The 27,288-nt window shown below is 48.8% G+C and overlaps 1 protein-coding gene across 2 annotated transcripts in view; it reads right to left on the bottom strand.

Moving 5' to 3' along the window:
- BSN (bassoon presynaptic cytomatrix protein) overlaps positions 1-27,288 on the bottom strand; it is a 476,585-nt gene that overhangs the window by 41,949 nt on the left and 407,348 nt on the right. For both annotated transcript variants that reach the window (XR_012640253.1, XM_074958365.1), the window contains exons 6-9: positions 13,329-15,504; positions 12,187-13,004; positions 10,859-10,958; positions 10,191-10,331 (exon numbers count right to left, since the gene is read on the bottom strand). Coding sequence is in view for 1 of the 2 variants with exons in the window: in XM_074958365.1 (XP_074814466.1) it covers positions 10,191-10,331; positions 10,859-10,958; positions 12,187-13,004; positions 13,329-15,504 (3,235 nt within the window). In the remaining variant the exon portion in view is untranslated. The remainder of the gene's footprint in view (positions 1-10,190; positions 10,332-10,858; positions 10,959-12,186; positions 13,005-13,328; positions 15,505-27,288) is intronic.

Genomic DNA, 27,288 nt, shown 5'->3' with positions numbered 1-27,288 from the left:
GTCTCACATGACATGTGACCATGTCACCTGGTACTGGAATCCATCTTAAACCTAAAAAGAAAAGGAGCACTTGTGGCACCTTAGAGACTAACAAATTTATTTGAGCACGAAAACTTATGCTCAAATAAATTTGTTAGTCTCTAAGGTGCCACAAGTACTCCTTTTCTTTTTGCAGATACAGACTAACACGGCTGCTACTCTGAAACCCATCTTAAACCCGATGCTTTTCCATTTAGAAGGAGGGGTGGGGACCCAGAGAGAGAAAAGATTCTCGCCTTGTGCCAAAGCTATATAAGGGGGTGGAACAGAACAAAGGGGCCTGCAGTCATGAGAAATCCCCTAGCTACCACCTGAGCTGGAACAAGGACTGTACCAGGGGAAAGGATTGGGCCCAGACTAGAAAGGAGTCTAGTCTGTGAAAGAAGCATATTGGAACACCTCTGAGGGTGAGATTTACCTGTATTCAGTTTCTTAAATGTATTAGGCTTAGACTTGCGTGTTTTGTTTTATTTTGCTTGGTAACGTACTTTGTTCTATCTTTTATTACTTGGAACCACTTAAATCTTACTTTTTATACTTAAAATCACTTTTGCTTATTAATTAACACAGAGTAATTAATTAATACCTGGAGGAGCAAACAGCTCTGCATATCTCTCTATCAGTGTTATAGAGGGTGGACAATTTATAAGTTTATCCTGTATAAGCTTTATACAGAGTAAAACGGATTTATTTGGGGTTTTGATCCCACTGGGAGCTGGGTGTCTGGGTACTAGAGACAGGAGCACTTGCTAAGCTGTTTTCAGTTAAGTCTGCAGCTTTGGGGAAGTGGGTCAGACCCAGGGTCTGTGTTGCAGCATATTAGCGTACCTGGCTCAACAAGGCAGGGTTCTGGAGTCCCAAGCTGCAGGGAAAATAGGATCAGAGGTAGTCTCAACACACCAGGTGTTAGTTTCAAGGGGGTCGCTGTGATCGAACAAGTCACACCGCAAGTTTCAAATGAGGCTCTGTGATGTTATTAATATGAACTGGGACCATATAGATCATTGTTGCAACCAAGATCCTGTAGTGGCACCAAATCTTGTATAAAGGGGGTCAAATAAGGTGTCTAAGACAAGGTTATGGTTTGCTGGTTATGCTTATGCTATCTGTATGCATGTATCATTTTTGTATTTAAAGTTATAAGTATTGGCTCTATACTACCTGTATTTCAAACTTGTGCTATGCTTCCGTGTAACACCTGCGACAGACCCAGACCAGTGGGGTACAGGAGTCTGGTAGAAGGCAAATATACTGGCCACTGGATGAATAGTTTTCTGTTCCCTGAGTGACCAGAGCAGGGGGCTGCCCTAGAGCAACCAGGAACCTGCTAGAACCAGTTAAGACAGACAAGCTAATCAAGACACCTGGAGCCAATTAAGAATTTTCTAGAATCAATTACGGCAGGCAGGCTAATCTGGACACCTGGTTAAAAAAGGACCTCCCATCAGTTAGTAGGGGAGTGCGCAAGAAGCAGGGAGTGAGAAGGCATACTCCTGGAGGACTGAAGAGTTCAAGCATGATCAGGCTTCAGGAGGAAGATCCTGCAGTGAGGATAAAGAAGGTGCTGGGGGAAGGCCATGGGAAAGTAGCCTAGGGAGTTGTAACTGACATGCAGCTGATACAGGGAACATTGTAGACAGCTGCTATCCACAGGGCCCTGGGCTAGAACCTGGTGTAGAGGGTGGGCCCGGGTTCCCCCCATCCCCCCAACTCCTGATTGGACACAGGAGGCGTTGACCTGGTTTGGGAGAAACACCAGAAGGGAAGGACTAAATTGGAAAGGGATCTGGCCTGTCCCTGACCCACTAGGTGGGACACAGAGACTGCAGGGATTGGTCTCTGTTTCCCCCATGCTGGCCAGTAATGAGGCTAGCTGAGTGGACAGCAGGTTTGAGCCACTACCAAAAGTGGCCAAACTGAGGACTGCCGTGAATCTCTGAGGCAAACAAATCTGCCAGAAAGTGTAGGATCCACCAAGACAGAAGAGGAACTTTGTCACACACCCCAGACAAGTTGGTGTCAGCTCTGCCTAGCCTGCTTGATGGCCCATTAAGGACCATCAGCTATACAACTGACCCACTGAGAGAAGGCAGATACACCTTGAGACTCAGCAAGGTATGCAGGGACATGCCTATGGACAGGACTCTAAGGTTTTTTCTTGCCATCGTGCTGGAATGATTGTCTTTGGAATAAGAAAGAAAGGCCACATGGCAAGAGACTATAAAAAGCTGCTGCAGCTCCTCCATCATGTCTTCAATCCTGCTTCTTACCTCTGAAGGGACTTTGCTACAAACTGAAGCTCTGAACAAAGGACTGAATGACCCATCCCAGCTGTGGATGTACTCCAGAGACTTGATTTGAATCTGCAATTTATTTCATCACTCCTACAAGCCTGAACCAAGAACTTTGCCATTACTATATGTAATTGATTCCATTTAACCAATTCTAGCTCTCATCTATGTCTTTTTCCTTTTATGAATAAACCTTTCGATTTTAGATTCTAAAGGATTGGCAACAGCGTGTTTTGTAGGTAAGATCTGATTTGTATATTGACCTGGGTGTGGGGCTTGGTCCTTTGGGATTGGGAGAACCATTTTTCTTTTACTGGGATATTGGCTTTCATAACCATTCGTCCCCCATAATGAGTTGCACTGGTGGTGATACTGGGAAACTGGAGTGTCTAAGGGAATTGCTTGTGTGACTTGTGGTTAGCCAGTGGGGTAAAACTGAAGTCTTCTCCGTGTGGCTGGTTTGGTTTGCCTTGGTGTGCAAAGGAACCCCAGCCTTGCCCTGCTTTAAGCAATTTGTCCTGAATTGACACTCTCAGTTGGGTCCCACCAGAGGCAGCATTGTTACAGGCTCAAAGAAGCAGAAGCAACCAGGGAGGAAGCTGCTCACAAAAGAGCTATGGCGTTAAAAGACAAAGAGCTTGAAGCCCAGAGGATAGTACAGCAAGATGCTCAGGAGGAGAAAGAAAGAGAGAGGTAGCTAGCCCTAGAATTAAAAGACAGAGAAATTGAGACCCAGAAGCATGAACTGGCTGTAATGGAGTGGAAGAGACAAAACCCTTCAGCAGCTGGCTCCACTTCCCCAAAAGTCCACAAATGGGAGTGGTTATGTCCACAGTATGATCAATCCAGTGATATTGCTGAATATTTCATCACCTTTGAGAGACTGTGCATGCTCCATGCAATTCCTGAAGATCAAAATATGACAACTTTAGTTGCAAAATTGACTGGGAGAGTTCTGGACATATTTGAGAGATTTGTTAGACAAGTGGGTGAGGGGAAAAGGCATTACAAGCCTTGAAGAAATGTGTGATTTAGTTACTTAGGAACAGTTCTTGAATATGTGCAGTGATGATGTAAAACAGTATTTGTGGGACAAAAAGATGAATGCAGTGGGGTGGATTGGCTGGGATTGCAGACTCTTTTGAGCAGTCACAAGCTGCCATTAAACACAAACCACTGGCCACGGGGGACAGGGTGGGGGGAAAACAGAATCACCGTTTTACCCCTGGGGAAAAGGAGGCTGAGAGTTCACCTCCCCATTCCCCTGTTACTCGTCCCAAGTCTCCTGCACAAGCAGAGGAGCCCCAGAGGTGCTACCATTGTAAGTCCACTGAGCACCCGAGGGATAAGTGTCCTTGGCTGAGTGGGAACAGGCAGCAGGTAACACATGAAGCTGCTGTTTCTCAGAGCACAGGGGTATCCCAGGCCTCTTTCTACACAGGATTTGTAAAGGTTGCTTCTACACAACCAAGCAGTGAGCATGTGCATGCTGTTAAACTTAATGGCAAAGTGCTCCAAAGTTGGAGGGATACTGGTGCAGAGATTTCTGTGGTCAGGAGCGACCTGATCCAGGAGAAAGATTGGTTACCAGGAAAAATGGCAGAATTAGAATTGGTGGGAGGTTACAAAGTCCTTGCACCCTTAGCTAAGGTACACATGGAGACTGGTGAGTTGCAGGCTCAACTGACTGTTGCAGTGATGGCAGACAATTTTGCACTGTTTCTACTGGGGAATGATTTTTTTGATGTGGCAGAATGTGTCCCAGGGTTTGTTAGCAGCAAGAAGGAATCTTGTGCTAAAAGGCCCAGGGGGGAGGCTGAAGTCACATGTGCTGCTGGGGGGACAGCAGAGTGTCTCTTTAATTCCTCTGTAGCAGTGGAGAATGCAGCTTTGGGGACAGGGATGGTCATAACCAGTTCCTGTAGCCCCAGGGCTCAAGGCAAGTCCCTGCGGGAAGAGCTGGATAAAGCCAACTCCTGTCCTGTGATGATCTCCCTGTGGGAGGGGGATGTTTCTCCTTGTAACAGGGAGGCCTTCCCAGCTGCTGACTGCCAGGAAGTTGCAAGTCAGCAGGGTACAGGTCCTGCTCTGGGGTGCACAGAGACATGTATCCTGGAGATGGAAGTTGGGGTCCTGGTGACCGCTGCAGTGGGATCAGACCCCAAGGGCGCTGTAGCTGGAAGCAAGCCCAACCTGAGTGAAAAGGGGGGATTTTTCTGGCCAGTGAAGGGTCTGTCATAGCTGGTAGCTGTGAGCCCACAGCTGGATCAGGGTCACCTTCCCTTTTTGGGGATGCAGGAGTGTCTGCCTCAGGGGGGAGCCCAGAGAGGTAAATCCAGACAGAAGGTGAGGCGGGACAGGAGGGTCTGCCTACCTTTTGTAGGGAGGCTTTCCCCCAGGAGGAGAGTGGAGGATCTGCATCTAAAATGCCAGACCCCTCACCTATGGATCAGGTTTTGAGGGAAGACTGGGGGACAGATCTCCTGGAGGGGAGAGTCCACTCAGCTGACCTGTTGGGAACAGAGTGGGGTGACTGAGGAGTTCTTACCAAACCAAAGCACTCCATTAAAGAAGTTCCCAAACCCTACCCTAAAACCTAAAGGATACCATGTTATTTATCTAAAGCCCTTTTATTCCCAAGAAATCAAGGTTCTCCAGTTTACAGTCCAGGAGAGAGCCAATGCTGAGTGGCCTGAAGGAGTTTACTATGAAGGGAAAAGCAATGGTGGTGTAGAAGAGGTGAGCCTTTCCATCATCCTTGGGCATAAGCAGCGACAGCAAATACAGGAGTTGTGCACCAGCTTTATGCCAATGTTTTCAGCCACCCCAGGACAGACAGAACGGGCGTACCACTCCATTGACACAAGTGATGCTTGCCCAATTAGAGCTCAGCCTTACCGGATGGCTCCTCAAGCCAAAACTGCAATAGAAAGGGAGATCAAGGACATGTTACAGATGGGTATAATCTGCCCCTCTGAGAGTACATGGGTCTCTCCAGGGGTTCTGGTTCCCAAACCAGATGGGGAAATCCACTTTTGCATGGACTACCATAAGCTAAATGCTGTAACTCACCCAGAGAACTATCCATTGCCACGCACAGATGAGCTATTGGAGAAACTGGGATGTGCCCAATTCATCTCCACCTTAAACTTAACTAAGGGGTACTGCCAAGTGCTGCTATATGTCCCAGCCAAGGAAAGGTCAGCCTTCATCACCCATGTAGGGATGTATGAATTTAATGTGCTCCCTTTTGAACTGCGAAATGCACCTGCCACCTTCCAGAGACGGGTAAATAACCTTCCGGCAGGATCTGGAGAATTTGCAGTAGCCTACCTTGACGATGTGGCTATATTCTCAGATTCATGGGTAGAACACCTGAAACACCTCCAAGCTGTCTTCTGGAGCATAAGGGAGGCAGGATTAACCGTTAAGGCAAAAAAAAATGTCAGAGGCCTAAACAGGGTAACTACTTTGACTCCAGGTGGGTCAAGGAACTATCAACCCCCTACAGGCTAAAGTAAATGCTATTCAAAATTGGCCCGTCCCTAAGTCAAAAAAGCAGGCCGAATACTTCTTGGGCTTGGCTGGGTATTACAGACAATTTGTACCAGACTACAGCCAAATTGCCACCCCACTGACCAGACTTCGACCAACCTTCCGTTATAACCACAGATGCGTCCGAGCATGGTGTAGAAGCAGTCTTAATGCAGGAAGGACCAGATCAACAATTCCATCCTGTCGTGTTTCTCAGCAAAAAACTTTCTGAGAGGGAAAGCTAGTGGACAGTCTCAGAAAAAGAATGTTATGCCATTGTCTATGCTCTGGAGAAGCTACGCCCATAGGTTTGGGGACAGCGTTTCCACCTGCAGACTGACCATGCTGCACTGAAGTGGCTTCGCACAGTCAAGGAGACTAACAAAAAACTTCTTTGTTGGAGTTTAGCTCTTCAAGACTTTGATTTTGAAATACAACACATTTCAGGCGCCTCTAACAAAGTGGCTGATGCATTCTTCCAGGAAGGTTTCCCAAAACCAGCCGGGTAAAAATGTCCCTGTATTCTGTCATTGTAGTCCTTAAAAAGTGGAAAATACTGTTTAGTTTTTCATGCAATTAGTAGTAAAATTAGAGGTGCATGTATCTTATTAACTCTGTTTTCTTAAACCTCTAGGAAGAAATCCCAGATGGCGTGCACCTGACCTGAACCAGGCTGGCCAACATCGTCTGTGATTTGGGGGGGCGTGTGATAAATGAAGGGATGAGGTAGATCCCTTTTATGGACACCCAGTAGCTATAAAATCCCTTTTAGTAGCTGTTCTCTAATTGCTCTACCTATAAAGGGTTAAAAAGTCTCACTGCTATGCATAGGTAAAAGGAAGTGAGTGGGAACCTGGCCAAAAGAGCCTATGGGAAGGCTAGAACTTTTTAAAATTGAAAAAAGACTCCCCTTTTGCCTGTGTGTTATTGTTCTCTCAGGGAGAGGCGGACAGGACAACAGCTATGCTGTAAGAAGCTTGGGCCAGGTATGAAAAATCATCAGTATCATATCTAGAAACTACTCATTTAAAAGCCCAGGTATGTAAGTAGATCAGGAAATGTCTAGGAAGATGCAATTAGGTTTATGCTTTTTATTTCGTTATGGCTTTTGACCCCTCTGTGCTAACCATAGGTGCTTTTGTTTTGCTTGTAACCTTTAAGCTGGACCTCAAGAAAGCTATTCTTGGTGATTAATTCTTGTAGTTGCTCTTTTAAACTCTAGCAATAGCCTGAGTTCCCAGATGTATTTTCTTTCTTTTTAAAGAACAGAATTGTATTTTTGTGTCTGAAGAGGTTTGTTCACATGTTTAATTAGCTGGTGGCAACAGCCGGTTTCCTTTTTTTCCCTTTCTCAGCTCTTCCTTAGATGCGGGGGCGGTGAAAGGGCTTGATGGTACCCCACAGGAAGGAATTCCCAAGTGCGTGTTCCTGGGCTCTCAAAGGGGTTCTGCACTTGCGTGGTGGCAGCATCTACCAATCCAAGGTCAGAGAAAAGCTGTAACCTGGGAGTTTAATATAAACTGGGAGTGGCTAGTATTAATTTTTAGAATCCTTGTGGGATCCTTTTGAAGTCGAAGTGCCAGACTGGGGAATTAGCCGAGAGGCCTAAGCCCCGCTCTTCTGAGGGACTTAGTGAGACACAATCCCAGCAGAGGACCTTCTGCTGGACTCAGGCACTGGGGTCAGCGCAGCCTTTCCTGGCACATATGCAGCAAGAGGAGCTGGGTCTCCATTGCTGAGTGCTGAGCTCTGGCCTGGTCTGTCCGGCAGGGCGGGGCCCAGTGTCCCACTGTCTGGCAGGGGGAATGCCATCAGATTGGGCACAAGTCCCCAAAGTGCCACCTACCTGTTTCTCAGCATGAGTGGGGACTTCATTAGCAATCCCCCGGCAGGTCCTTTGATAAAATTCTCACTAACTAGCTTCCCCTGTGGCTCTGGTCTCCTCCACCCCGTCACTTGAGTCAGGTTCCATACTGCCCCATTTTCCTGATCTTGTCCTTCCCATCTAATTTACTTCCGGCCGCCAGACATTCAACACAGTGAGAGCCAGCAGCGACTCTTCTGACAGTCTGTCCCCCTATGTTCACCCTTTTAAAAGACTATGATAAATTTTGTAAAAAGTAAGCCTTGTGAGTATGTCTTTGAAAACTCATAATTGCTGATCATTATTGTCCTGGTAAAGTTTGTGTGACATCATTGTATGTAAGTTATGAGATTTTACTGTATGATGTTTTTGAGATGTTCCAAGTCTGGAAAAACAGCCACAAACTGGTTCCTCAGAGACAAATGGCAAACTGATGCCTCCGCCAGATGTCAACAGGATCAAATGGACCATCACCTGGCTAACTGGCCATTCTTTGGCAGGAAAGAGGATGTGGGTAAAAATTTACATTTTGACAAAGGAACAGCTTTAGATTCCTGTCCAAACAGATTTTCTGTTGCCTGAACCTCAGCTGGAGGTGGTTTTCAAAAAAAAGAGCTATAAGAAAGGGGAATGGACACCCCAAAATATTCCTCCCTTTCTCTCTGCTCACGGCATCAACAACAGTTGAAAGACATGGAAAGTAACACTGAACTGGGGGAGGGGTCCCCGCTGAAAGGAGTCCAACCTGTAAGACTGCTAAAACATGCGGTGTGAGAGAGATTCACTTTGGGGGGAGGGATAGCTCAGTGGTTTGAGCATTGGCCTGCTAAATCCAGGGTTGTGAGTTCAATCCTTGAGGGGGCCATTTAGGGATCTGTGGCGAAAATTGGGGATTGGTCCTGCTTTGAGCAGGGGGTTGGACTAGATGACCTCCTGAGGTCCCTTCCAACCCTGATATTCTATGATTCTATGAATGTATTTAGCTTATTAAATTAGGCGTTAGTTGCATTTTACCTTTTATTTCTTTGTATCCAATTCTGACTTTTATGCCTCATTACTTGTAATCCCTTAAAATCTTTCTTTAGTTAATACACTTGTTTTATTGTTTTATCTAAACCAGAGTGTTTGAATTGAAGTGTTTTGGAAATTCCATTTGGGATAACCGGGTTTGTGCATACCATTTTCTATTCATAAAACGATGGACTTTCTATGGGCCTGTATTGTCCAGGAGGGTGCGGGGCAGTACAAAACAGCACATTTCTGGGGGAAAGTCTGGGACTGGGATTTTGTGGTGTTGCTCCGCAGTGTATCTGGGAGGAATTTACATGCTGGAGGCTGGCTGTGAGCAGGCCAGGAGTCGTTGCTCTCACAGCGAAGCAGTGTAAACGACACCCCAGGTTGGAGAACTGAGGGGACACAGCTGTTTGACAGTCCAGCTTGTAGCCCCCCAGCTCCAGAAACAGCAGCTCTTCCTGGTGAACCACAAGGCCACCTTATGGTTCACCTGAAGTGGCTGGCCTTGGCTCAGTGCTTAACGAGCAGCCAGTCAGAGGCCTGTAGCACTTGGGTCACCTCTGGGCTGTGTCAGCCCCTGCACAGTCTGCAGTGAGTCCCTTCTGTTGATCTGCAAAGCAGAGACCCTGTGCTGGCATGTCTCAATGGCACCAGGTCCCGTGGACTGTGTGGCCGTCTCCAGACACTGTCCAGCCAGGTGCTGGCACTCTTAGGCTATGTCTACACTTGCCAGTTTTAGTGCAAAAAGTCAGGTTTTTGTGCAAAAAACACACTAGCATCTTCACTGAAATCTACATTTTGCGTTGAAACTCAGCAGTTTCAGCACAAAAATAAAACCACCCCAATGAGAGTCTTTTTGTGTTGATGCTTTTGCGCTGATGTGCCAGTGAAGACTCTTGATTGCTTTACTGGTCTAATTGCCCTCCAGAGCTGTCCCACAATGCAGCGCGGGAGTGCCTGCTCTTTGAAACTCAACAGTCCTGCCTGCAGGTATGCGCCCCTTCCCTTTAGCTCCGTTTTGACAGCTGGTACTGTCACTTCTCTGGGACACAAAACAAATAATTATTGTGGAATGCTCCTGCTGCCTCCCATGATACAAACAGAGGCAGGCAAACAGAATGTGCTGTGCAGAGTCAGGGAGGGAGGTGGGGGCTGAGGTTGGGGTTTCCCCCTCCCCCTGCCTTAGTTCTGGTTGCTTCCAGCGACTGTCACACATACATATCCACCCCGCCACAATAATGATTTGCTTTGTGTCCAGGAGCAGTGCATAATGGGATAGCTACCACAGTGCACTCCTCTCATCTGCAATGCAAGTGCTGCATAAGTAAACACGCTCTGACGCCTGTGGAAAACAATGTGAACACAAACCAGTGCTTTTCTTTTAGCACTTTTCTATCACTGACAAAACAGTCAGTGAAAAAACTCTGCAAATGTAGACATAGCCTTACCTTCTGTCAGTTTTCCGGCTTGTTCTGCGGCTCCTCCTGGCAGGATTTTGGAGAACACGCTCTCTCCATCCACCCCGGACTGTCCAGCTGCTGCCCCAGTTGGTGGGGGAGCCCCTGATGGCTTCTGACCCACTTTAATACCTGCCAGGGAATATATAGAGCCATAGTAAGGAGAACCCAGCCACAGCCCCTCCCTGACACGGGCAGCGCCTATGTGACTTACTAGAGGTGGGGCCAGAGCCCAGGTGCTTTCAGCTGCCAGGAGTCTGTGGCATGACTGGTACAGATTAGGGCAGGCTGCTTTTGGGCACCTTCTGCACATCTGCTTCCCTGACCGGGGGATGCCAACCCACCCTGGGTCACTGCTGACCCCTCTCCTGCCCTGAGGGACCATGACCACCCAGTGGTAGGCTGGGGATCTGGCCCCATTCCATAGCCTGACAAGAGCGGGATGCATTTGTTTCCAGGCTCCGAGTGATCTCAGCCTCTGAATGCTGTGATGTGCTAGGGAGGGATAAAAGTGGATCTTCTCTTTGAAGAGACCAGGCAGCCATGGCCCTGGCAAACACAGTTGGTGCCTGGCTGCTCCTTCAGTACCATGGGCACTGCCAGCCAACATGGGCGCAGGTGGCCTGGCAGGGCCCAATGTGTTGGTCTGGCTCACTGACCTGCTGCAGTCGTTCCCAGTGGTTGTGCTTGGGGCGCTCTCCCATGCAGTGGTGGCACTTTTGTGGTGGGTTTGGGCGTATCCACCTGATCCACTTTTGGCTGTAACATGAAAGGCATATTTCAGAATTCCGCTGGTCTCTGTGCGCATGGGTGGGCAGGCAGGTAGGGCATGGGGCTGGTAGAACAGCAGTCCCAGGGGCATAGGGGCACATCAGTAAGTGCCGGCAGACAATCCAGCCCTCATAACAGGTCAAAGACTATATCAACCCAGGATCACGCATGTTGCCTCCTGGGAAACCCACCCTGACACCCCCTGCTCTGAGCCACACATATGCACATCTCCTCCCACACACAAAGGCCTACCTTGCAAGGCAGCCTGGCTCCCCAAGGCAATGGCCCAGCCTCTGTCATCCCTTGCAATCCACAGCCAACTTCATCCAGTCAGCTGTTCCCTCTGCTGCACTTCCTCAGGGGGCAGGCGCTGGGCCTGGCTCAGGAGGTAGCTGGGCAGGGGGGAGGCCTCTGCACCAGTATGGGAGCATGGATTTTCTGCCCAGCTCCCCAATCCCATCCCCTCCTCCCTCCCCCCACCCCAAATCCTTGCTTCCTTCACATGGCCCCTCCCATCTGTTCTCTCTCCTGATCCCCATATTCCCCACTCCCTCTCCCCTGGCTTCCCCCAGCCCCCTGATCTTCCTATCCTCATCTCTCCCCTATGCCCTCCATGCTCAGCCTGCCTGGGTGCCCAGCAGGTGAGCCTGGGAGGCAGGCTGGCTGCACTGAAGAATGGAAATAGCCAGCAGACCTGAACAGTGCCATTGGCTTATTGTGCTGTAAGGTAGTTGGCTTGTCCTGGCCAAGTGGGGCAGGGGGAGGGGGAAGGAGTAGCTCCAGGTGTTTTTGACTGAACAACTGGAGCCTGAAGTCAGGCAATGAAGGGTGAAACGGTGGGATTTTATTTCTGCTCTTAGTGCCAATCTCGGCACAGCCTCAGCTCTGTTGCTCCCCTGAGATCTCCATAATTTAACGCCTTTCCTGCTGTGGAACATCCTAGGTAGGTCTCCTGTGCGACAGAACACATCAGCTGCCTAGCAGTTGGGGGCCCTCCTCACTGGATGATGTACTCCGCTGTGCTGCTGTGGACTGGGGGAGCTCATGACAGTGCATAGCCTGTGCCCTGGGATGCAGCAGGGGCTCCCAGCCTCTGCCTCCTTCCTGTGCAACCAGATTCTCCTAGGGTGCCATCCCCAGTGCTGCAGGACAAGCCATCAGCTGGGCACCTGCTGTGTAAGTGATGAACCAATGGCCAAAGAGCACGCACACTTACTAGCCCTACTTGGTGACTGCCTGGCTGTGCAGGGAGGGTTGACTGGGGCTTCCCGACATGCTGGGACTGGACGGGCTGTTGTTGTGGTGGCCGAGAAGAGGGTGGTCCTTGAGCCCCCGGCTGTTGCTGCATCCTAGCTTGCTGCTGCTGCTCCTTCTGTGGCTGAGCAGGTTGCTGCGAAGGGCCTGCTTGCTGTTGTGGAGACTGCCTGGCTGATGGCTGCTGCTGCCTGGATGGCAGCTGCTGCTGCCCGGATTGCTGCTGCCTTGTTTGCGACTGCTGCTGTGAATGGTGCAGCAAGGGCTCTGTTTTCGGCTGTTGGGGCAGTGGCCCATGCTGAGCCTGCCGTTGGGACTTCTGGGACTCTGAGGTATGGTGGTAGCTGGACAGCTGCTGGGACTGCTGCGAGTACTCCACTGAGCTGGAGGGGAAAGCTGGCTGGGCTCTCGTGTCTGACTGCTGGGCCTTCTTCTGGGCAGATGGCTGCATGTGTGTGCGGACTTCATGACGGCCCTGGTCTCGGGCATGCTGCTTGGATGTTCTCCTGGGCTGTTCATCACTTGGGAGGCGGGAAGAGGCTGAGTGCCTTCCATACTCTCCATGGTGCCGGTGGTCTTTGGAAGAAGGGTGACGTGCCTGAGAATAGTCATCGTGCTGCCACAGGTCTTCGTCTGGAGGCTCATCGTAATCATGAAAGGTGTGTTTGATGGGAGGTCTCTTCTGGGAGGAGGAGTGGCCAGTGTAGTACCTTACCCGCTCTGAGCGAGCTTCCCTGGGCTTATCAAACCAGTCTGTCTCCTCCTGACCCAAATGATAGGCTTCAGAAACCAAACACAGAGCACAGTCAGTCTCTTGGTCCTGTGGTGGGAGCATACCCCACACTGAAGCCATGCAATGAGATAAAAGAATGCAAGCGGCTTATAACATGCATCTGGGACACGTCATAGACCCCTCCCCAACAAATACAACACATCATTACATGCAGCAGGCACTGAACACTGACATACTACCACCAGACACCTGGAACATGCAGTGGAAGAAGGGAGAAAGGCACATGGTATGCAAACGGAGGCTGTGAGACTGTCTTTGCAAATGACCCATAGGAGCATGCTCTGGGGTATGTCACCACAGGTAACTGTTACCTTCGCTGTCTGAAACAACACAATGTGAATCATCCATGATGTAACCTTCCTCATGCTTGTAAGAGTGGTTCCTTGGCACATCTTTGATATGTTCTTGCACATCAGGCAACGAGTGGCTGGAGCAGAACTGGGAACAGCTGTCCCCAGAGGACTGAGGGAGAGGTCCACCTGAGGAGCGGGACATGCCCACAGACTTTCCTAAAGGGCTGATGGGACTTTCCTCTTCAGTGGTCTGTGTACGAATCGGAGGCCGCCCTCGACTCTGACTCATACTAAGGGAAGATGGTTTGGAGCTTCCTTTCTGAGGCTTCTCCATGCACTCTCTCTCATAGGACTTGCTTCTGCTGCTGGCATCGCGGCTTGATGATTTCTCTGTCCCATAACCCGACGATCTAGACCTGCTTCCAGTGCTGTATGCTCGATCGTCCTCTTCTGTCATATCCCTGCTGGACACGCCATAGTATTTCTGCTGCTCATACACATTCTTCTTGAGGCCGTAGGTGATCTCGTCCTGAAGCTTCTTTGCCCTGGATGCCACATTGCTGCTGCTGATAGACGTAGTCACTGTGTAGGAGGCCAGGTCCGACTCCACATCTTTGGCTTCTTCTATGGGGGAGAATTTGGAGATCTTTTGCTCCATGCCTTGTTTCCTGTGTTTACTGCGCTTGGATGAGATGACAGCAGGGGCCAGGTTTTTGGAGGAATGTTTCTGCATCCCCAGTCCAGAGCCATGCTTGTCTGAGCGTGCGGAGTGCCGATAATCGTCCCCATAATAGGAGCAGGGGCTGCTGGAACTGCCTGACATCCTGCCATTGCTCTCCATGCCCCTGTGGTAGCTGTTCTTCCCCCTATGGTCGGCACCATGCTGATCATACATATCCTCCTCTGACTCCTCTGCTTTGGAATAGCAGCAAGTTCTGCTGGAGCCTTCCATCTCCACCAGCTCACTCTTCTCTTTGATCTGGTGGCCAGTGCTGCTGTGCACCTGCATCTCCCCCTTGTGGCTGTCTGCTGCAGTGCTCTCTTTGGTCAGCTCGCTGATGTCCTCGATCATCACATAGTTGCGGGGAATGTTCTGCTCCAGGTTTGTGTACAGAGAATCTGAAGAGTAACTGGCTGAGAGGCTTTGCATGGCATTGCTCTGGTCAGCTGGCCTGGCCTCTGGGGCCGTGTGCTGGGCATAGCCGCTGGTCACTGTCGTGGGGCTGTATGTAACTTCTGGGGCTGCTGAGGAGATCACCACGGTGGGATTTCCAATCACTTCATAATTGGTGGGGATCTTTTGCTCCAAGTCTGCTAGTGATGTCTGCCATGGCTTCTGGTGCATGGTGTGCACATCTGCCTGCGTTTGGAAGAGGGCACTCTGTGCTGGCTGTGAGGGTGGCTGGTTGGGATATGTGGTCTGAGCTTGATAGTGATGAGGCGGCCGGAAGCCTTGATGGCTCTGCAAGCCCAGCTGGGGCTGGTAACCAGTACTGGGAGGGAAGCTGTGTGTCTGATATGTACTTTGGGAGGGGAAGGCGGGGAGCTGCCCAGCCTGGAAGCCATTCTGAGATGTGCCACTGCTGACCACAGGGTAGTGGGGGGGCTGGAGCCGTGTTTGCTGGAAGGCGGCAGGGCCAGGTGGGGCTGCTGGGTATGGGTAAGGGGCATAGGAGGAGGCTGATGTGTACTGTGTGCTGGAGAAGTCAGTGTAATGGTTAGTGGGGGCAGTGCTGGGCCTGCTGAGCAGACTGCTGCCCTCGTAGCTGGAAAGGTGTAAATTGTTCAGCTCGCTATCAGACATGTAGTCCCGGTTCTCGCCCAGGCATCTCGGGTAAGGATAATCCCGCCCTCCCCTCTCCTTCAGAAGAGACTCCTTCCTCTGAGTAATGCCCAGCTCCAAGTACTTCAGCTTGGCATCGATCTCCTTCTCTTCCTCATCCAGCTCTGCTTGCTTCTTCCGCAGCTTTGTGGACTCATGCTCCACCAGCTTCAGGTCACGGTCGATGTCTCTGAGAAGGCTGGCTTTGGTTACCTGAGTGGCCTGTTCTCCTACCCCCTTCTGCATGAAGCTGGGCAAGTACAGCTGGGAGTGGGCTTGGCTGGCCAGAGGCAGGTGAGCTTCCTCCGGAGGGGGGCTGGGCAGTGTCCGCTTCACCTTCCGCATCAGAGTGTTTGACTGCAAAGCGGAGATCTAGAAAACAATTGAAACTGGCATTAACCTAGACACTGGGAGTGCTGCAACTCCCTTGGGAAAATGGAGAGGTAAGAACTCTGCCCTGACGCAGTGTCTTTCAGCAGAGTTTATCTAAGTGCTTAAACATTCATTTCTTAAGCCTCGGCATATCCCCATGTTATCACTGCAGTCAGTGGAGAAATGGGGAAACTGAGGTACAGGGACAGGCCACCAGCTTCCCAATATCACAGAGTGAAAGTAAGCACTGGAAATAGAGTCCAAGAGGCCTGACTCCTCATCCCCTGCTTCCTTCAGTGGGAAATGAACAGCCGCCCAGTGCTCATGGCTGTGTGGTGGAGTGGGTAAGGCACTTAACTACAATCCTGAAGGTTGGCGGAGCTGAGTTTTGCTTGATTGCACACTGAAACGCCACATCCAAGTCACCCAGTGGCAGTCAGAGGTGGTCAGACGTGATACTGGCCACATCAATGCCTTGTGCGCCGTTAGCTGTGAAACTGGCACACCTTAACCAGGTGAGCCTGCAGAGCCATAGGCTTGGAGGAACTCTGGTGTTGGTCATTGCTGCCTTTTGATTAGCATGTACGTTGGCTGTACTGTGACGTATGTATCTGCTGCACTATCACTCTGCACATGGAAATGACCACACCAGCAATGAGAAAAAATAAGAGCCAACCTTACCCTTTTCCCCAAACTGATCCAGAACAGAAACAATCCAAACTGGTTCTGAGGTTTCAAAGAATTAAGTAAAAAATGCCTCGTAAGGGGACAGTTGTAACTTGTGGGATGGCGGAGAAACATCTTTTCCTGTGGGACTATCACAGCTCTGCTACAAACAGCTGCCCACAGGCCTTGGGGGGAGTTGTTGGGGTGGCAAACCTTTTCTAGGGTCCAATAAGAAGGCCCCTGGGAAGGCTTTGGCAGTTAAACTACAATACAGAGATGTATGTTAAACCCTTCCTAGGACTGAAAGGAGGCCACTCAACACACAGCTGTGCAAATGCCCAGGATGGGAGCAGGGACACCATCCAAAAGGCACTTTTCCGTGGCTCTGAAACATCTTGTGAGCTGACCTGAGAATTTTAGGTGATCTATTTTCACTGCAAAATAACCTGGCTGGTTGGATGAAAAATTACACAAGGGCTGGTCCTATGGAAGGAGATCTCCCCTGAGGTTCTGACCCTCAAATCTTATCTCAGCCTTTAAGGGTGATGGAATCCAACAAGCCACAGTTTACATTAGCTGAACAATGAAGGCAAAGGCCAAGCCTTCGAGGCAGAAGCCCAGTGAGAATACCAACCACCCCTAATGTCTTCTGTGGAGATTTATGGAGGGTGGCTGAGGAGTAGGTCACAGGCAGAAGGGACGGCATGGGATTTGGGGGATCCAGAAGGGAAGCACTGAAAACTGGGATGGGGAAAGCATTCGCCTACTCCAGTTCTGTGTGGGCTTCTCCACAGAAAGACACTCAGGACAGTTAATCTGAATTAACTAAGTGTGAATTCAAAGTGGATTAATTAACAGGATTAAACCACTGTGTGGATGCTCTTATTCAGCATTTAAGTGGACTTAATCCAATTTTGCTTAATGCACTTTGGAAGTGGGTGGGTTTCCATAGGAGGAGCAGGCAGGACTCCTTGCTAGCACATCATCATTTTGACCTGAAAAGATGCCATGAGCAGAAAGAATAAATGTTGCCTGGAGAATGTGTGAATCTGAACCCTGACAAGGTAACAACAATCCACACAGCTCCGTGCATGATGGGAGCAAAGCCTGTTCAAAGGACTCTGTCTTTTGCGTTCCCGGCCAACCCTCCTGAGTGCTGAGATGAGATTGGATGGCCGCTAGCTGAAATCCACCTGTGTGTTGCTGGCTCTGGCCCCATTCAGCCCCATGATGAGTGTGCTGATGTCACCCCACATGATGACATACTGTCACATCACGATGTTGTGTCTACTGAGGATGGGCCTGCTTGTGCTCTTACTGACATTAATGACAAATGGCATCCACTAAGACTCTATTGCATGGTGACATGGCATCAGCATGGAGTGTTACAAGTGCCCCCACTCAGCATCAGGACATGGTGATCTTCTGTGACCCAGCCACTTGGGGATGGAGCTGGTACAAGGCAGAGAGCGCTTTAACCAAAGCAACTGTGTTTATCAAGATGCTTGGTGGGCTGCTAGAAACACGAGGCAAGTGGTCCCAGCACATGCCAGAGCTATAACTACCTTGCTGCTTAGTGACCTCCTGGCTGCCTTGAACAGAGCCCCCGCTACCTTTCCCACTTCTGGAATTTGCTTCCTCAGTTGGGCCTGGTCACCTTCAGGGGCAGGGTACAAGCTCATTGCTTTTTGCCAGCTTTTCTAGGGTTCCGCTAGTCCTGTCTGCTGTGCGCTGTGATACAGAAACACACACTGTGTTTAGTACACGGGCCCTGGGGCACTGTGAAAGGAACAGTTTTATAAATCTGAGTGTAAAAAAAATCAGCTACAAATGACCAAATGGGCTGGAATTAAGGAAAAGGGTGTTTTCTATTGCAGTGTGAGAGGCAGTGACCCCAGGATGAAGATCACCTAATGTGCCAGTATTAAAATACTTTCAGCTCTTCCCTAGAGCGCTCCAACCTTTGTGTAGTTTGCAGCAGGAGTGCTTTTGGGCTTTTGCTGGCCTCTGAACAGCCATTCAAATCTGGCCAAGAGCCTAGTTGGGGCAAGAGCCACGCTGCATGGGCAGCTGTGGGCAGCCTGGGTCCCTCCACCTGCCCTGGGTGGGGACATGGGCCGGGGGCTGCTTTTGGCCTCCCCTCTGCACCACGGGCAGGTGGAGGGTCCGCACAGCTCCTACAACTGGCTGGGCTCCCCGCTGCCTGGCCAGGTGTGGGGTCTTGGGGGGAAGAGGAGGGAAAAGGGGCAGGGTCTGCCCTGGTAAGAAGTGGATGGGCCCTGCCTCCCTGCCCCCCAGTTCCAGCACCACTGTGCTGCTCAGCGGAGTTTGCTCCTGGCTTGCTGCCAAAACCCATCCCCACACCAGCAAAATCACACATGCATGCCCGTGTACCTATTCAGCTGGCCACAAACCACTGAACATCTGGGTGGGACACAGGTAACATGAATGATCATCAACTTCTCTGCCCCTCAACACAATTCCCTTTGGCCTAGGGGACAGTGCTCAGAGCTGGGAGTTCTAGGCTCACTTCTCCTGACTAGGATTAATCAGTGTGTGCCCTTCACCGTTCTTATTGACAAGGATTCACATCCCCCTGTGGGGTTCCACAAGCGGGGACCAGAGCCCAAGTCTCTAAGATTGCAGGTCCAGGTCTCAGTCACCCTGTCTCTAGGAATGAAGTTGCCACATCTTTGTGCTTGACTATGCTGTCTGTAAAACATGGCACCTCCTGCAAATATACCACACTGTGTCAGTGTGCTATGTGGCCTCAACTAGTGGCTAGTCCACAGCCTTCTCCTGCTGCCAGCTCAGGTCTGTTTGCTCCATGGTAGAGGTCTGTGCTGCAAGCTTAGGGTGCCAACCCTGCCGCTAATGCATGGTGGGAGCAGTGTGACTGTTGCAAATACCGGGACTTGGTTTTGCCTTTTTACAAACCATAGGACATTACACGGAAGTGCGTTAAAAGAACATCGTTTAGGTTGCCAAACCAAACATACAAAAGTTAGGAAATGCCCAAATTAGGGGAGCCCATGTAACTCAGGCCCTGTGGGAATTAATCAGTTTTTCTTTGCTCAGCAGTTTTACAGCTTGGCAAGTGAGAACCAGGTAATGAGCCCCAGCAGGCAAGACACTGTGAAAAGGCAACAGACCATTCAGAACCCACACATGCAGTTGGGTCAGCCCAGGGATGTCATAACCATACAGCTAAGGGTAGCCTAGAATTCCTCCTTACCTGTAAGGGGTTAAGAAGCTCAAATAACCTGGTTGGCACCTGACCAAAAGGACCAATGGGGAAAGAAGATACTTTCAAATCTGGGCGGGCGGGCAGGCGGGCGGGGGGGAAGCGAAAGGCTTTGTTGGTGTGTTCTCTGGGGAAAGCAGAGAAGCATCAGGTCAAAAAACTACTTCTCTTATAAACCATCCTGTACAAGTGTCATAAATATAAAGGGAAGGGTAAACACCTTTAAATCCTTCCTGGCCAGAGGAAAAACCCTTTCACCTGTAAAGGGTTAAGAAGCTAGGATAACCTCGCTGGCACCTGACCAAAATGACCAATGAGGAGACAAGATACTTTCAAAGCGGGAGGGCGGGGAGAAACAAAGGTTCTCTCTGCCTGTGTGATGCTTTTGCCGGGAACAGAAAAGGAATGGAGTCTTAGAATTTAGTAAGTAATCTAGCTAGATATGCATTAAATTCTGTTTTGTTTAAATGGCTGATAAAATAAGCTGTGCTGAATGGAATCATAGAATATCAGGGTTAGAAGGGACCTCAGGAGGTCATCTAGTCCAACCCCCTGCTCAAAGCAGGACCGATCCCCAATTAAATCATCCCAGCCAGGGCTTTGTCAAGCCTGACCTTAAAAATATCTAAGGAAGGAGATTCCACCACCTCCCTAGGTAACGCATTCCAGTGTTTCACCACCCTCCTAGTGAAAACATTTTTCCTAATATCCAACCTAAACCTCCCCCACTGCAACTTGAGACCATTACTCCTCGTTCTGTCATCAGCTACCACTGAGAACAGTCTAGAGCCATTCTCTTTGGAACCCCCTTTCAGGTAGTTGAAAGCAGCTATCAAATCCCCCCTCATTCTTCTCTTCTGCAGACTAAACAATCCCAGTTTCCTCAGCCTCTCCTCATAAGTCATGTGTTCCAGTCCCCTAATCATTTTTGTTGCCCTCTGCTGGATTCTTTCCAATTTGTCCACATCCTTCTTGTAGTGTGGGGCCCAAAAGTGGACACAGTACTCCAGATGAGGCCTCACCAATGTCGAATAGAGGGGAACGATCACGTCCCTCGATCTGCTGGCAATGCCCCGAATATATACTTCCCAAAATGGCATTGGCCTTCTTGGCAACAAGGGAACACTGTTGATTCATATCCAGCTTCTTGTCCACTGTAACCCCTAGGTCCTTTTCTGCAGAACTGTTGCCAAGCCATTCGGTCCCTAGTCTGTAGCGGTGCATGGGATTCTTCTGTCCTAAGTGCAGGACTCTGCACTTGTCCTTGTTGAACCTCATCAGATTTCTTTTGGCCTAATCCTCTAATTTGTCTGGGGCCCTCTGTATCCTATCCAGGAATGTATATTCCTGTTTTTGTGTCTTTTTGTAACTTAAGGTTTTGCCTAGAGGGATTCTCTATGTTTTGAATCTGATTACCCTGTAAGGTATTTACCATCCTGATTTTACAGAGGTGATTCTTTTACTTTTTCTTCAATTGAAATTCTTCTTTTAAGAACCTGATTGCTTTTTCATTGTTCTTAAGATCCAAGGGTTTGGGTCTGTGTTCACCGATGCAAATTGGTGAGGATTTTTATCAAGCCTTCCCCAGGAAAGGGGGTGTAGGTTTTGGGAGGATTTTGGCGGGAAAGACGTTTCCAAGCGGGATCTTTCCCTGTTATATATTTGTTAGACACTTGGTGGTGGCAGCAATAAAGTCCAAGGGCAAAAGGTAAAATAGTTTGTACCTTAGGGAAGTTTTAACCTAAGCTGGTAAAAATAAGCTTAGGGGGTTTTTCATGCAGGTCCCCACAGCTGTACCCTAGAGTTCAGAGTGGGGAAGGAACCTTGACAACAAGTCTCTGATATTACAAAAAGAATAAGTAAATAAGGCAAGGCACGTTAGATTACCTTTTGTTTTCAACTTGTGAATTTTCCCTTTGCTAGAGGGAGGTTTATCCTGTTTTTTTGTAACTTGAAAGTTTTGCCTAGAGGATGTAGGGCTTGGGGGAATATTTTGGGGAATCAGACTCCAAGTGGTCCTTTCTCTGGTTCTTTGTCTAAATCACATGGTGGTGGCAGCATTCCTTCCCCACTCTGAACTCTGGGGTACAGATGTGGGGACCCGCATGAAAGACCCCCTAAGCTTATTTTTACCAGCTTAGGTTAAAAACTTTCCCGAGGCACAAATTCCGCCTTGTCCTTGAACAGTATGCTGCCACCACCAAGTGATTTAGACAAAGAACCAGGGAAAGGACCACTTTGGAGTCCTATTCCCCCAAAATATTCCCCCAAGCCCTACATCCCTTTTCCTGGGGAAGGCTTGAGAATAATATCCTCACCAATTGGTACAGGTGAACACAGACCCAAACCCTTGGATCTTAAGAACAATGAAAAATCAATCAGGTTCTTAAAAGAAGAATTTTATTTAAAGAAAAGGTAAAAGAATCAGCTCTGTAAAATCAGGATGGTAAATACTTTACAGGATAATCAGATTCAAAACACAGAGGATTCCCCTCTAGGCAAAACTTTAAAGTTACAAGAAACCGGGATAATCCTCCCTCTAGCAAAGGGAAAATTCACTTACTGTTTTTGTAATATCAGAGACTTGTACAGGATGATTTATAGGAGGAATTTTTTGACCTGATGCTTCTCTGCTTTCCCCAGAGAACACACCAACAAAGCCTCCCCCGCCACCGCTCCTCAGCCACAGGGGAGGGGTCACTGTATGGGGAGCTGCTCCCCTGGCCATCCAACCCCCTCTATCAGACCCCCCCCATACTCAGACCCTTCCCAAGCCTCATCCCATACACCTAGAACCCCCTTTACCCAGCCCTCCACACCCAAACCCCACTCTGCTGAACCTCATCCCCTGCATCCTGAGCCCCCCGGCATGCTGGAACCTCCACATTTATTTATTGACAAATAAAACTTGCAGAATTTTGCAGAATTTTAAAATATTGTGTGCAGAATTTTTAATTTTTTGGCACAGAATTCCCTCCGGAGTATCTTATGTACCTGCACAGGCTCCTGGAAAGAATAATTCCACTTTCTGACACAGTAATGAAATCAACCAAATGTCCTCCAATTCCCAGATGCCCAGCATGGGATGAAAGGATTGCTGATTATGCATGTGTGTGTTTGTGTCAAGGCTGTCACTTGAAGTCAACCTTTTCAAATATTCTTTGCTGGAGCACTAATGAACGAGAGATTCTTGGTGCACCGTTTGGGGACAGTCTTCTGTGGAGAGGTTATGCCACAGCATGACGGGCTGTACAGATAATTCATACCATGAGGTGGAACAGTAACATTACTGTGGGCATGTGGAAAGCATGACAAGCAGTTGACTCTGTATCTGTCACAGCACATTTCCTTCGCATGATATTCTCCATCAGGGTGATCTCCCAAAGCACAAAGGAACAGCTCCAAAGGACTGCAAGGAGGATTAGGTGTGTGAGATCACCACTGCATCAGGAACAAGCTGCTCTCCGCACTGAGTCAGCCCATCCAATTGCCATGAAGCAACTACCCCAAAATTAGTTCTTTTGAAAGTTCAGTCCCAAACAGTGCAAGTCTCAGGTGATCTCATGAGATCTGCCACCTCAAATAGCTGCATTCATGATATTTCAGCCATATCTGAACTAGCACTGGAAAACAGGTACACTCTGGAGCCAGATACAACCTGGGACTCAAACTATAGTAGTGTGATCAGATGTGACAGTTCAAATCCAGCTCCTCCTGAAATTGAAAGGTCTCGAGAGCCAGGATTCTGGTTTAGAAACCTTTGAAAATGGCCAGCCAGTTTGGTTACATGAGACTTTACTTGGCCTCCATTAACTGGAAGCTGATGGACTTTCCTTACCAACTCTATACTCCTTTAATATATCATGTTTTCCAAAATCAGGAGCCCAAAGTTAGGCTCCCAACTCCACATTCAGGCCCCCAAGGAAGTGACCTGGTTTTCAGACGTGCTGAGCTCCCAGCAGCTCCCACAGAAGCCAGTGCATTTGGCTCACAGTATGCGTTGCGTAAGTGCCTGCAACACCAACTGTTTGAGATGTGTCTCCAGTGTGCACTGGCTCCCGACCAAGAGATGAATTCCAACTGTCAAGCCAATAGTTTTTGATGGGGGAAGAAGGAGTTGCCGTTAGTGTCAGGGCTCCAACTGAATATGACAGCAAGGGACCTTCCTCCTCCCTCGCTTGGAATTCCTCTGGGGACAAAAAGAAAACTGGATGTTCAATGGGCTGATTAATTAGTATTGTCTCCACAGCAGCACAGGCCGCATCACAATGCGCACTGACAGCCAGGGACCCTGTCCCAAGGAGACTGCCATCAAATGGGCACTCAGCCAGCGCACAAGCGTGGAATGCCTTGGGTGGGGAGGTTCTGGCTCTGCACAGGAAGGCAGAAGGGAATCTGGAGCTGGGGTGGGGGGCAGTACTTGTCCCCTGCCCAAGATGATGCACAGAGGGAAGGAATAGAGGAGGAAAGGGTTTGGGCCCAGGGAGAGAAGATGTGGGATTGTACAGACTTGAAGGTGAGCATAAGGAAGATGAACCAGATGTGGAAGAAGAGGGAAGCTGGGAAGGGATTCTGGAAGGAGCAGTGGGCTGGACTCCTGCTGAGATGTTGGAATGGTCACTGAGGAAAAGGTCTTGCTCTCAGCATTTCCAAGGCAACAATCATTGTGTTACCCAGGCTCTTTAGCCTGATAAGGAGAGGTCCTGGAAGACTGGTGAAGGGCTAACATAGTGCCCATCTTTAAAAGGGGGAAAAAGGAGGAGCAGGGGAACTATAGACCCATCAGCCTGACTTCAATTCCTAGGAAGCAACTAGAGCAATGGATAAAACATTTCATTTGTGAATACCTGGAGGATGAAGGGGTGATCACTAGCAGTCAGCAGGATTTACCAAGAAGAAATCATGCTGAACCAACTTGATTTCCTTCTTTGACAGGATTTGGTAGATGGAGGAATGCAGTGGACATAATATACCTAGACTTCAGCAAGGCTTTTGACACAGTCCCACATGACATTCTGTTAAGTAAGTTGGAGAAATGCAGGGTTGATGGAACTACCATTAAGTGGATACAAAATTGGTTACAGAACTGCAAACAAAGAGTAACTATTAAAGGAATGATGTCAGATTGGAAGGAGGTCTCAAGTGGGGTTCTAGAGATATCTGTTCTGGGCCCAGTGTTATTTAACATCTTTATTAATAATCTGGATTTAGGAATAGAGAGCAGACTGATCAAGTTTGCAGATGACACAAAGCTAAAAGGGGTTGCCAACACTTTGGAGGATAGAGATAAAATTCAGAGCAATCTTAATAAATTGGAGAACTGGGCTATAGCGAACAAAATTAAATTCAACAAAGACAAATGTAAAGTGCTACACATAGGGAAGAAAAACCAAATGCAGAATGGGGGAAAACTGGGAATTGTGGTGAATCACAACCTCAACATGAGTCAGCAATGCAACGCTGTTGCAAAAAAAGCAAAAGCAGTTTTAGGTTGCATTAACAGAGGCAGAGCATGCAAATCACAGGAGGCGATAGTACTCGGTGCTGGTTAGGCCTCAGCTGGAGTACTGTGTCCAATTTTGGTCACCAATGTATAGGCAGAGAAACTGGAAAGGATCTAGAGGCAAGTGACGAAGATGATCAAAGGGATGGAACACATGTCATATGAGCAAAGGCTGAAGGAACTGGATATGTTTAGTTTGGAAAAGAGGAGATTAAGGGGAGGACATGATAGCTGTCTTCAAATACTTGAAAGGCTGCTATAATAGAGAAAGAGAGAAAAGTTGTTCTCTCTTGCTGTAGAGGGCAGGACAAGAGGCAATGGGTTCAAACTACAGCATAGGACAGGGTCTCAAACTTCATTGCACTGTGACCCCCTTCGGACAATAAAAATTACCACATGACCCCAGGAGGGGGAACCGAAGCCTGAGCCAGCCCGAACCCACAGTGGGGGTCGGGGGGGGGCAAAGCTGAAGCCCAAGGGCTCCAGCCTCAGGCAGGGGGCCTGTAACCTGAGTCCTGATGCCCAGGGCTGAAGCCCTCGGGCTTTGGTCCCGGGCCACAGCAAGTCTAACGCCAGCCCTGGTGACCGCATTAAAATGGGGTTGTGACACACTTTGGGATCCTGACCCACAATTTGAGAACCGCTGGCATAGGAGATTTAGATTAAATCTCAGGAAAACCTTCCTAACTATAAAAACAGTGGGACAATGGAACAGACTGTCTGTCATAAATATAAAGGGAAGGGTAATCATCTTTAAAATCCCTCCTGGCCAGAGGAAAAGTCCTTTCACCTGTAAAGGGTTAAGAAGCTAAAGGTAACCTCGCTGGCACCTGACCAACATGACCAATGAGGAGACAAGATACTTTCAAAAGCTGGGAGGAGGGAGAAAAACAAAGGGTCTGTGTCTGTCTGTGTGATGCTTTTGCCGGGGACAGAACAGGAATGGAGTCTTAGAACTTAGTAAGTAATCTAGCTAGGTATGTGTTAGATTATCATTTCTTTAAATGGCTGAGAAAATAGTTGTGCTGAATAGAATGACTATTCCTGTCTGTGTGTCTTTTTCGTAACTTAAGGTTTTGCCTAGAGGGATTCTCTATGTTTTGAATCTAATTACCCTGTAAGGTATTTACCATCCTGATTTTACAGAGGTGATTCTTTTTTACTTCTATTAAAAGTCATCTTGTAAGAAAACTTTTTCATTGTTCTAAGATCCAAGAGTTTGGGTCTGTGGTCACCTATGCAAATTGGTGAGGATTTTTACCAAACCTTTCCCAGGAAGTGGGGTGCAAGGGTTGGGAGGATTTTGGGGGGAAAGACTTGTCCAAACTATGTTTTCTCAGGAACCCAGATAAAGTTTGGTGGTGGCAGTGGAATTCCAAGGGCAAAGGGTAAAATAGTTTGTACCTTGGGGAAGTTTTAAGCTAAGCTGGTAAAAGTAAGCTTAGGAGGTTTTCATGCATATCCCCACATCTGTACCCTAGAGTTCGGAGTGGGGAAGGAACCTTGACACTGCCTAAGGAGGTTTTGGAAGCTCCTTCACTGGAGGTTTTCGAAAGGAGGCTGAATAGCCATCTGTCTTGGATGATGATAGGGGTCTTGTAAAGTTAGCCAGCCAGTCAGGCAGCAGCACAGACAATTGTAGCGGCACAGGAGCCAGGAACCAGAGCTGTAAACGGGAGTTTGAGTCGGAGTCTGTAAGGGGAGTTTGGGGGGAAGACTAAGAGAGCCAGACAAAGGAGCAGACAGGCTAGTGAAGGGAGTGTATGGTGGTCTGGCAGTGTTTTGGTGCTCGTTGGGGGTTAGTTTTGCTGTGGGTGGTGGTGTTTTGGTTTGGTTTGTGTTTCCTGGACTAACAGGACTTAGGTGAGAAGGCTATGACAGACACAGAGGTAGCAGTGATAGTGACCCAAGTAGTGGAAGACACAATGAAGATGACTGGATGTAGAAGCTGCGGCATGTACATGATCCTGGAGGGGGTACCTGAAAAGAGTTTTGTCAGCATGAAGTGCTGCCTGATAGAGCTGATGGAAGAAAAGATCCGAGGATTGGAGATGCACGTGGAAACTCTGGTCGAGTTTAGAAAGGGGTTTGAGCGGATGATGGAGCAAAGACATGAGGAGGCTGAAGGGAAAAGCTCAGACTTGCAGATGGAAGCAGGACCAAAGAACTCTGAGGGGAGACTGCTGGGTGAGGAAAGTGGACAGTGGAAGCATGTGACTAAGAGAACCAGGCAGAGGAAAAGATGGGCTAGTGAAGGAGAAACAGAGCTCAGGAACAGGTTTGCGGAATTGGAAAATGAAGAAGGGGCACAGCAGGTGGTCACTGAAGGTGAGAGGGCAAGGAAAAAGAGAAGAGCAGCTAGTCCTATAAG

The sequence above is a fragment of the Natator depressus genome, chromosome 7 (genome assembly GCF_965152275.1).
Source record: "Natator depressus isolate rNatDep1 chromosome 7, rNatDep2.hap1, whole genome shotgun sequence".
Lineage (NCBI taxonomy): Eukaryota > Metazoa > Chordata > Testudines > Cheloniidae > Natator > Natator depressus.
Note: the sequence above shows the minus strand (reverse complement) of the source record. Positions and strands in the feature narration are given on the sequence as shown.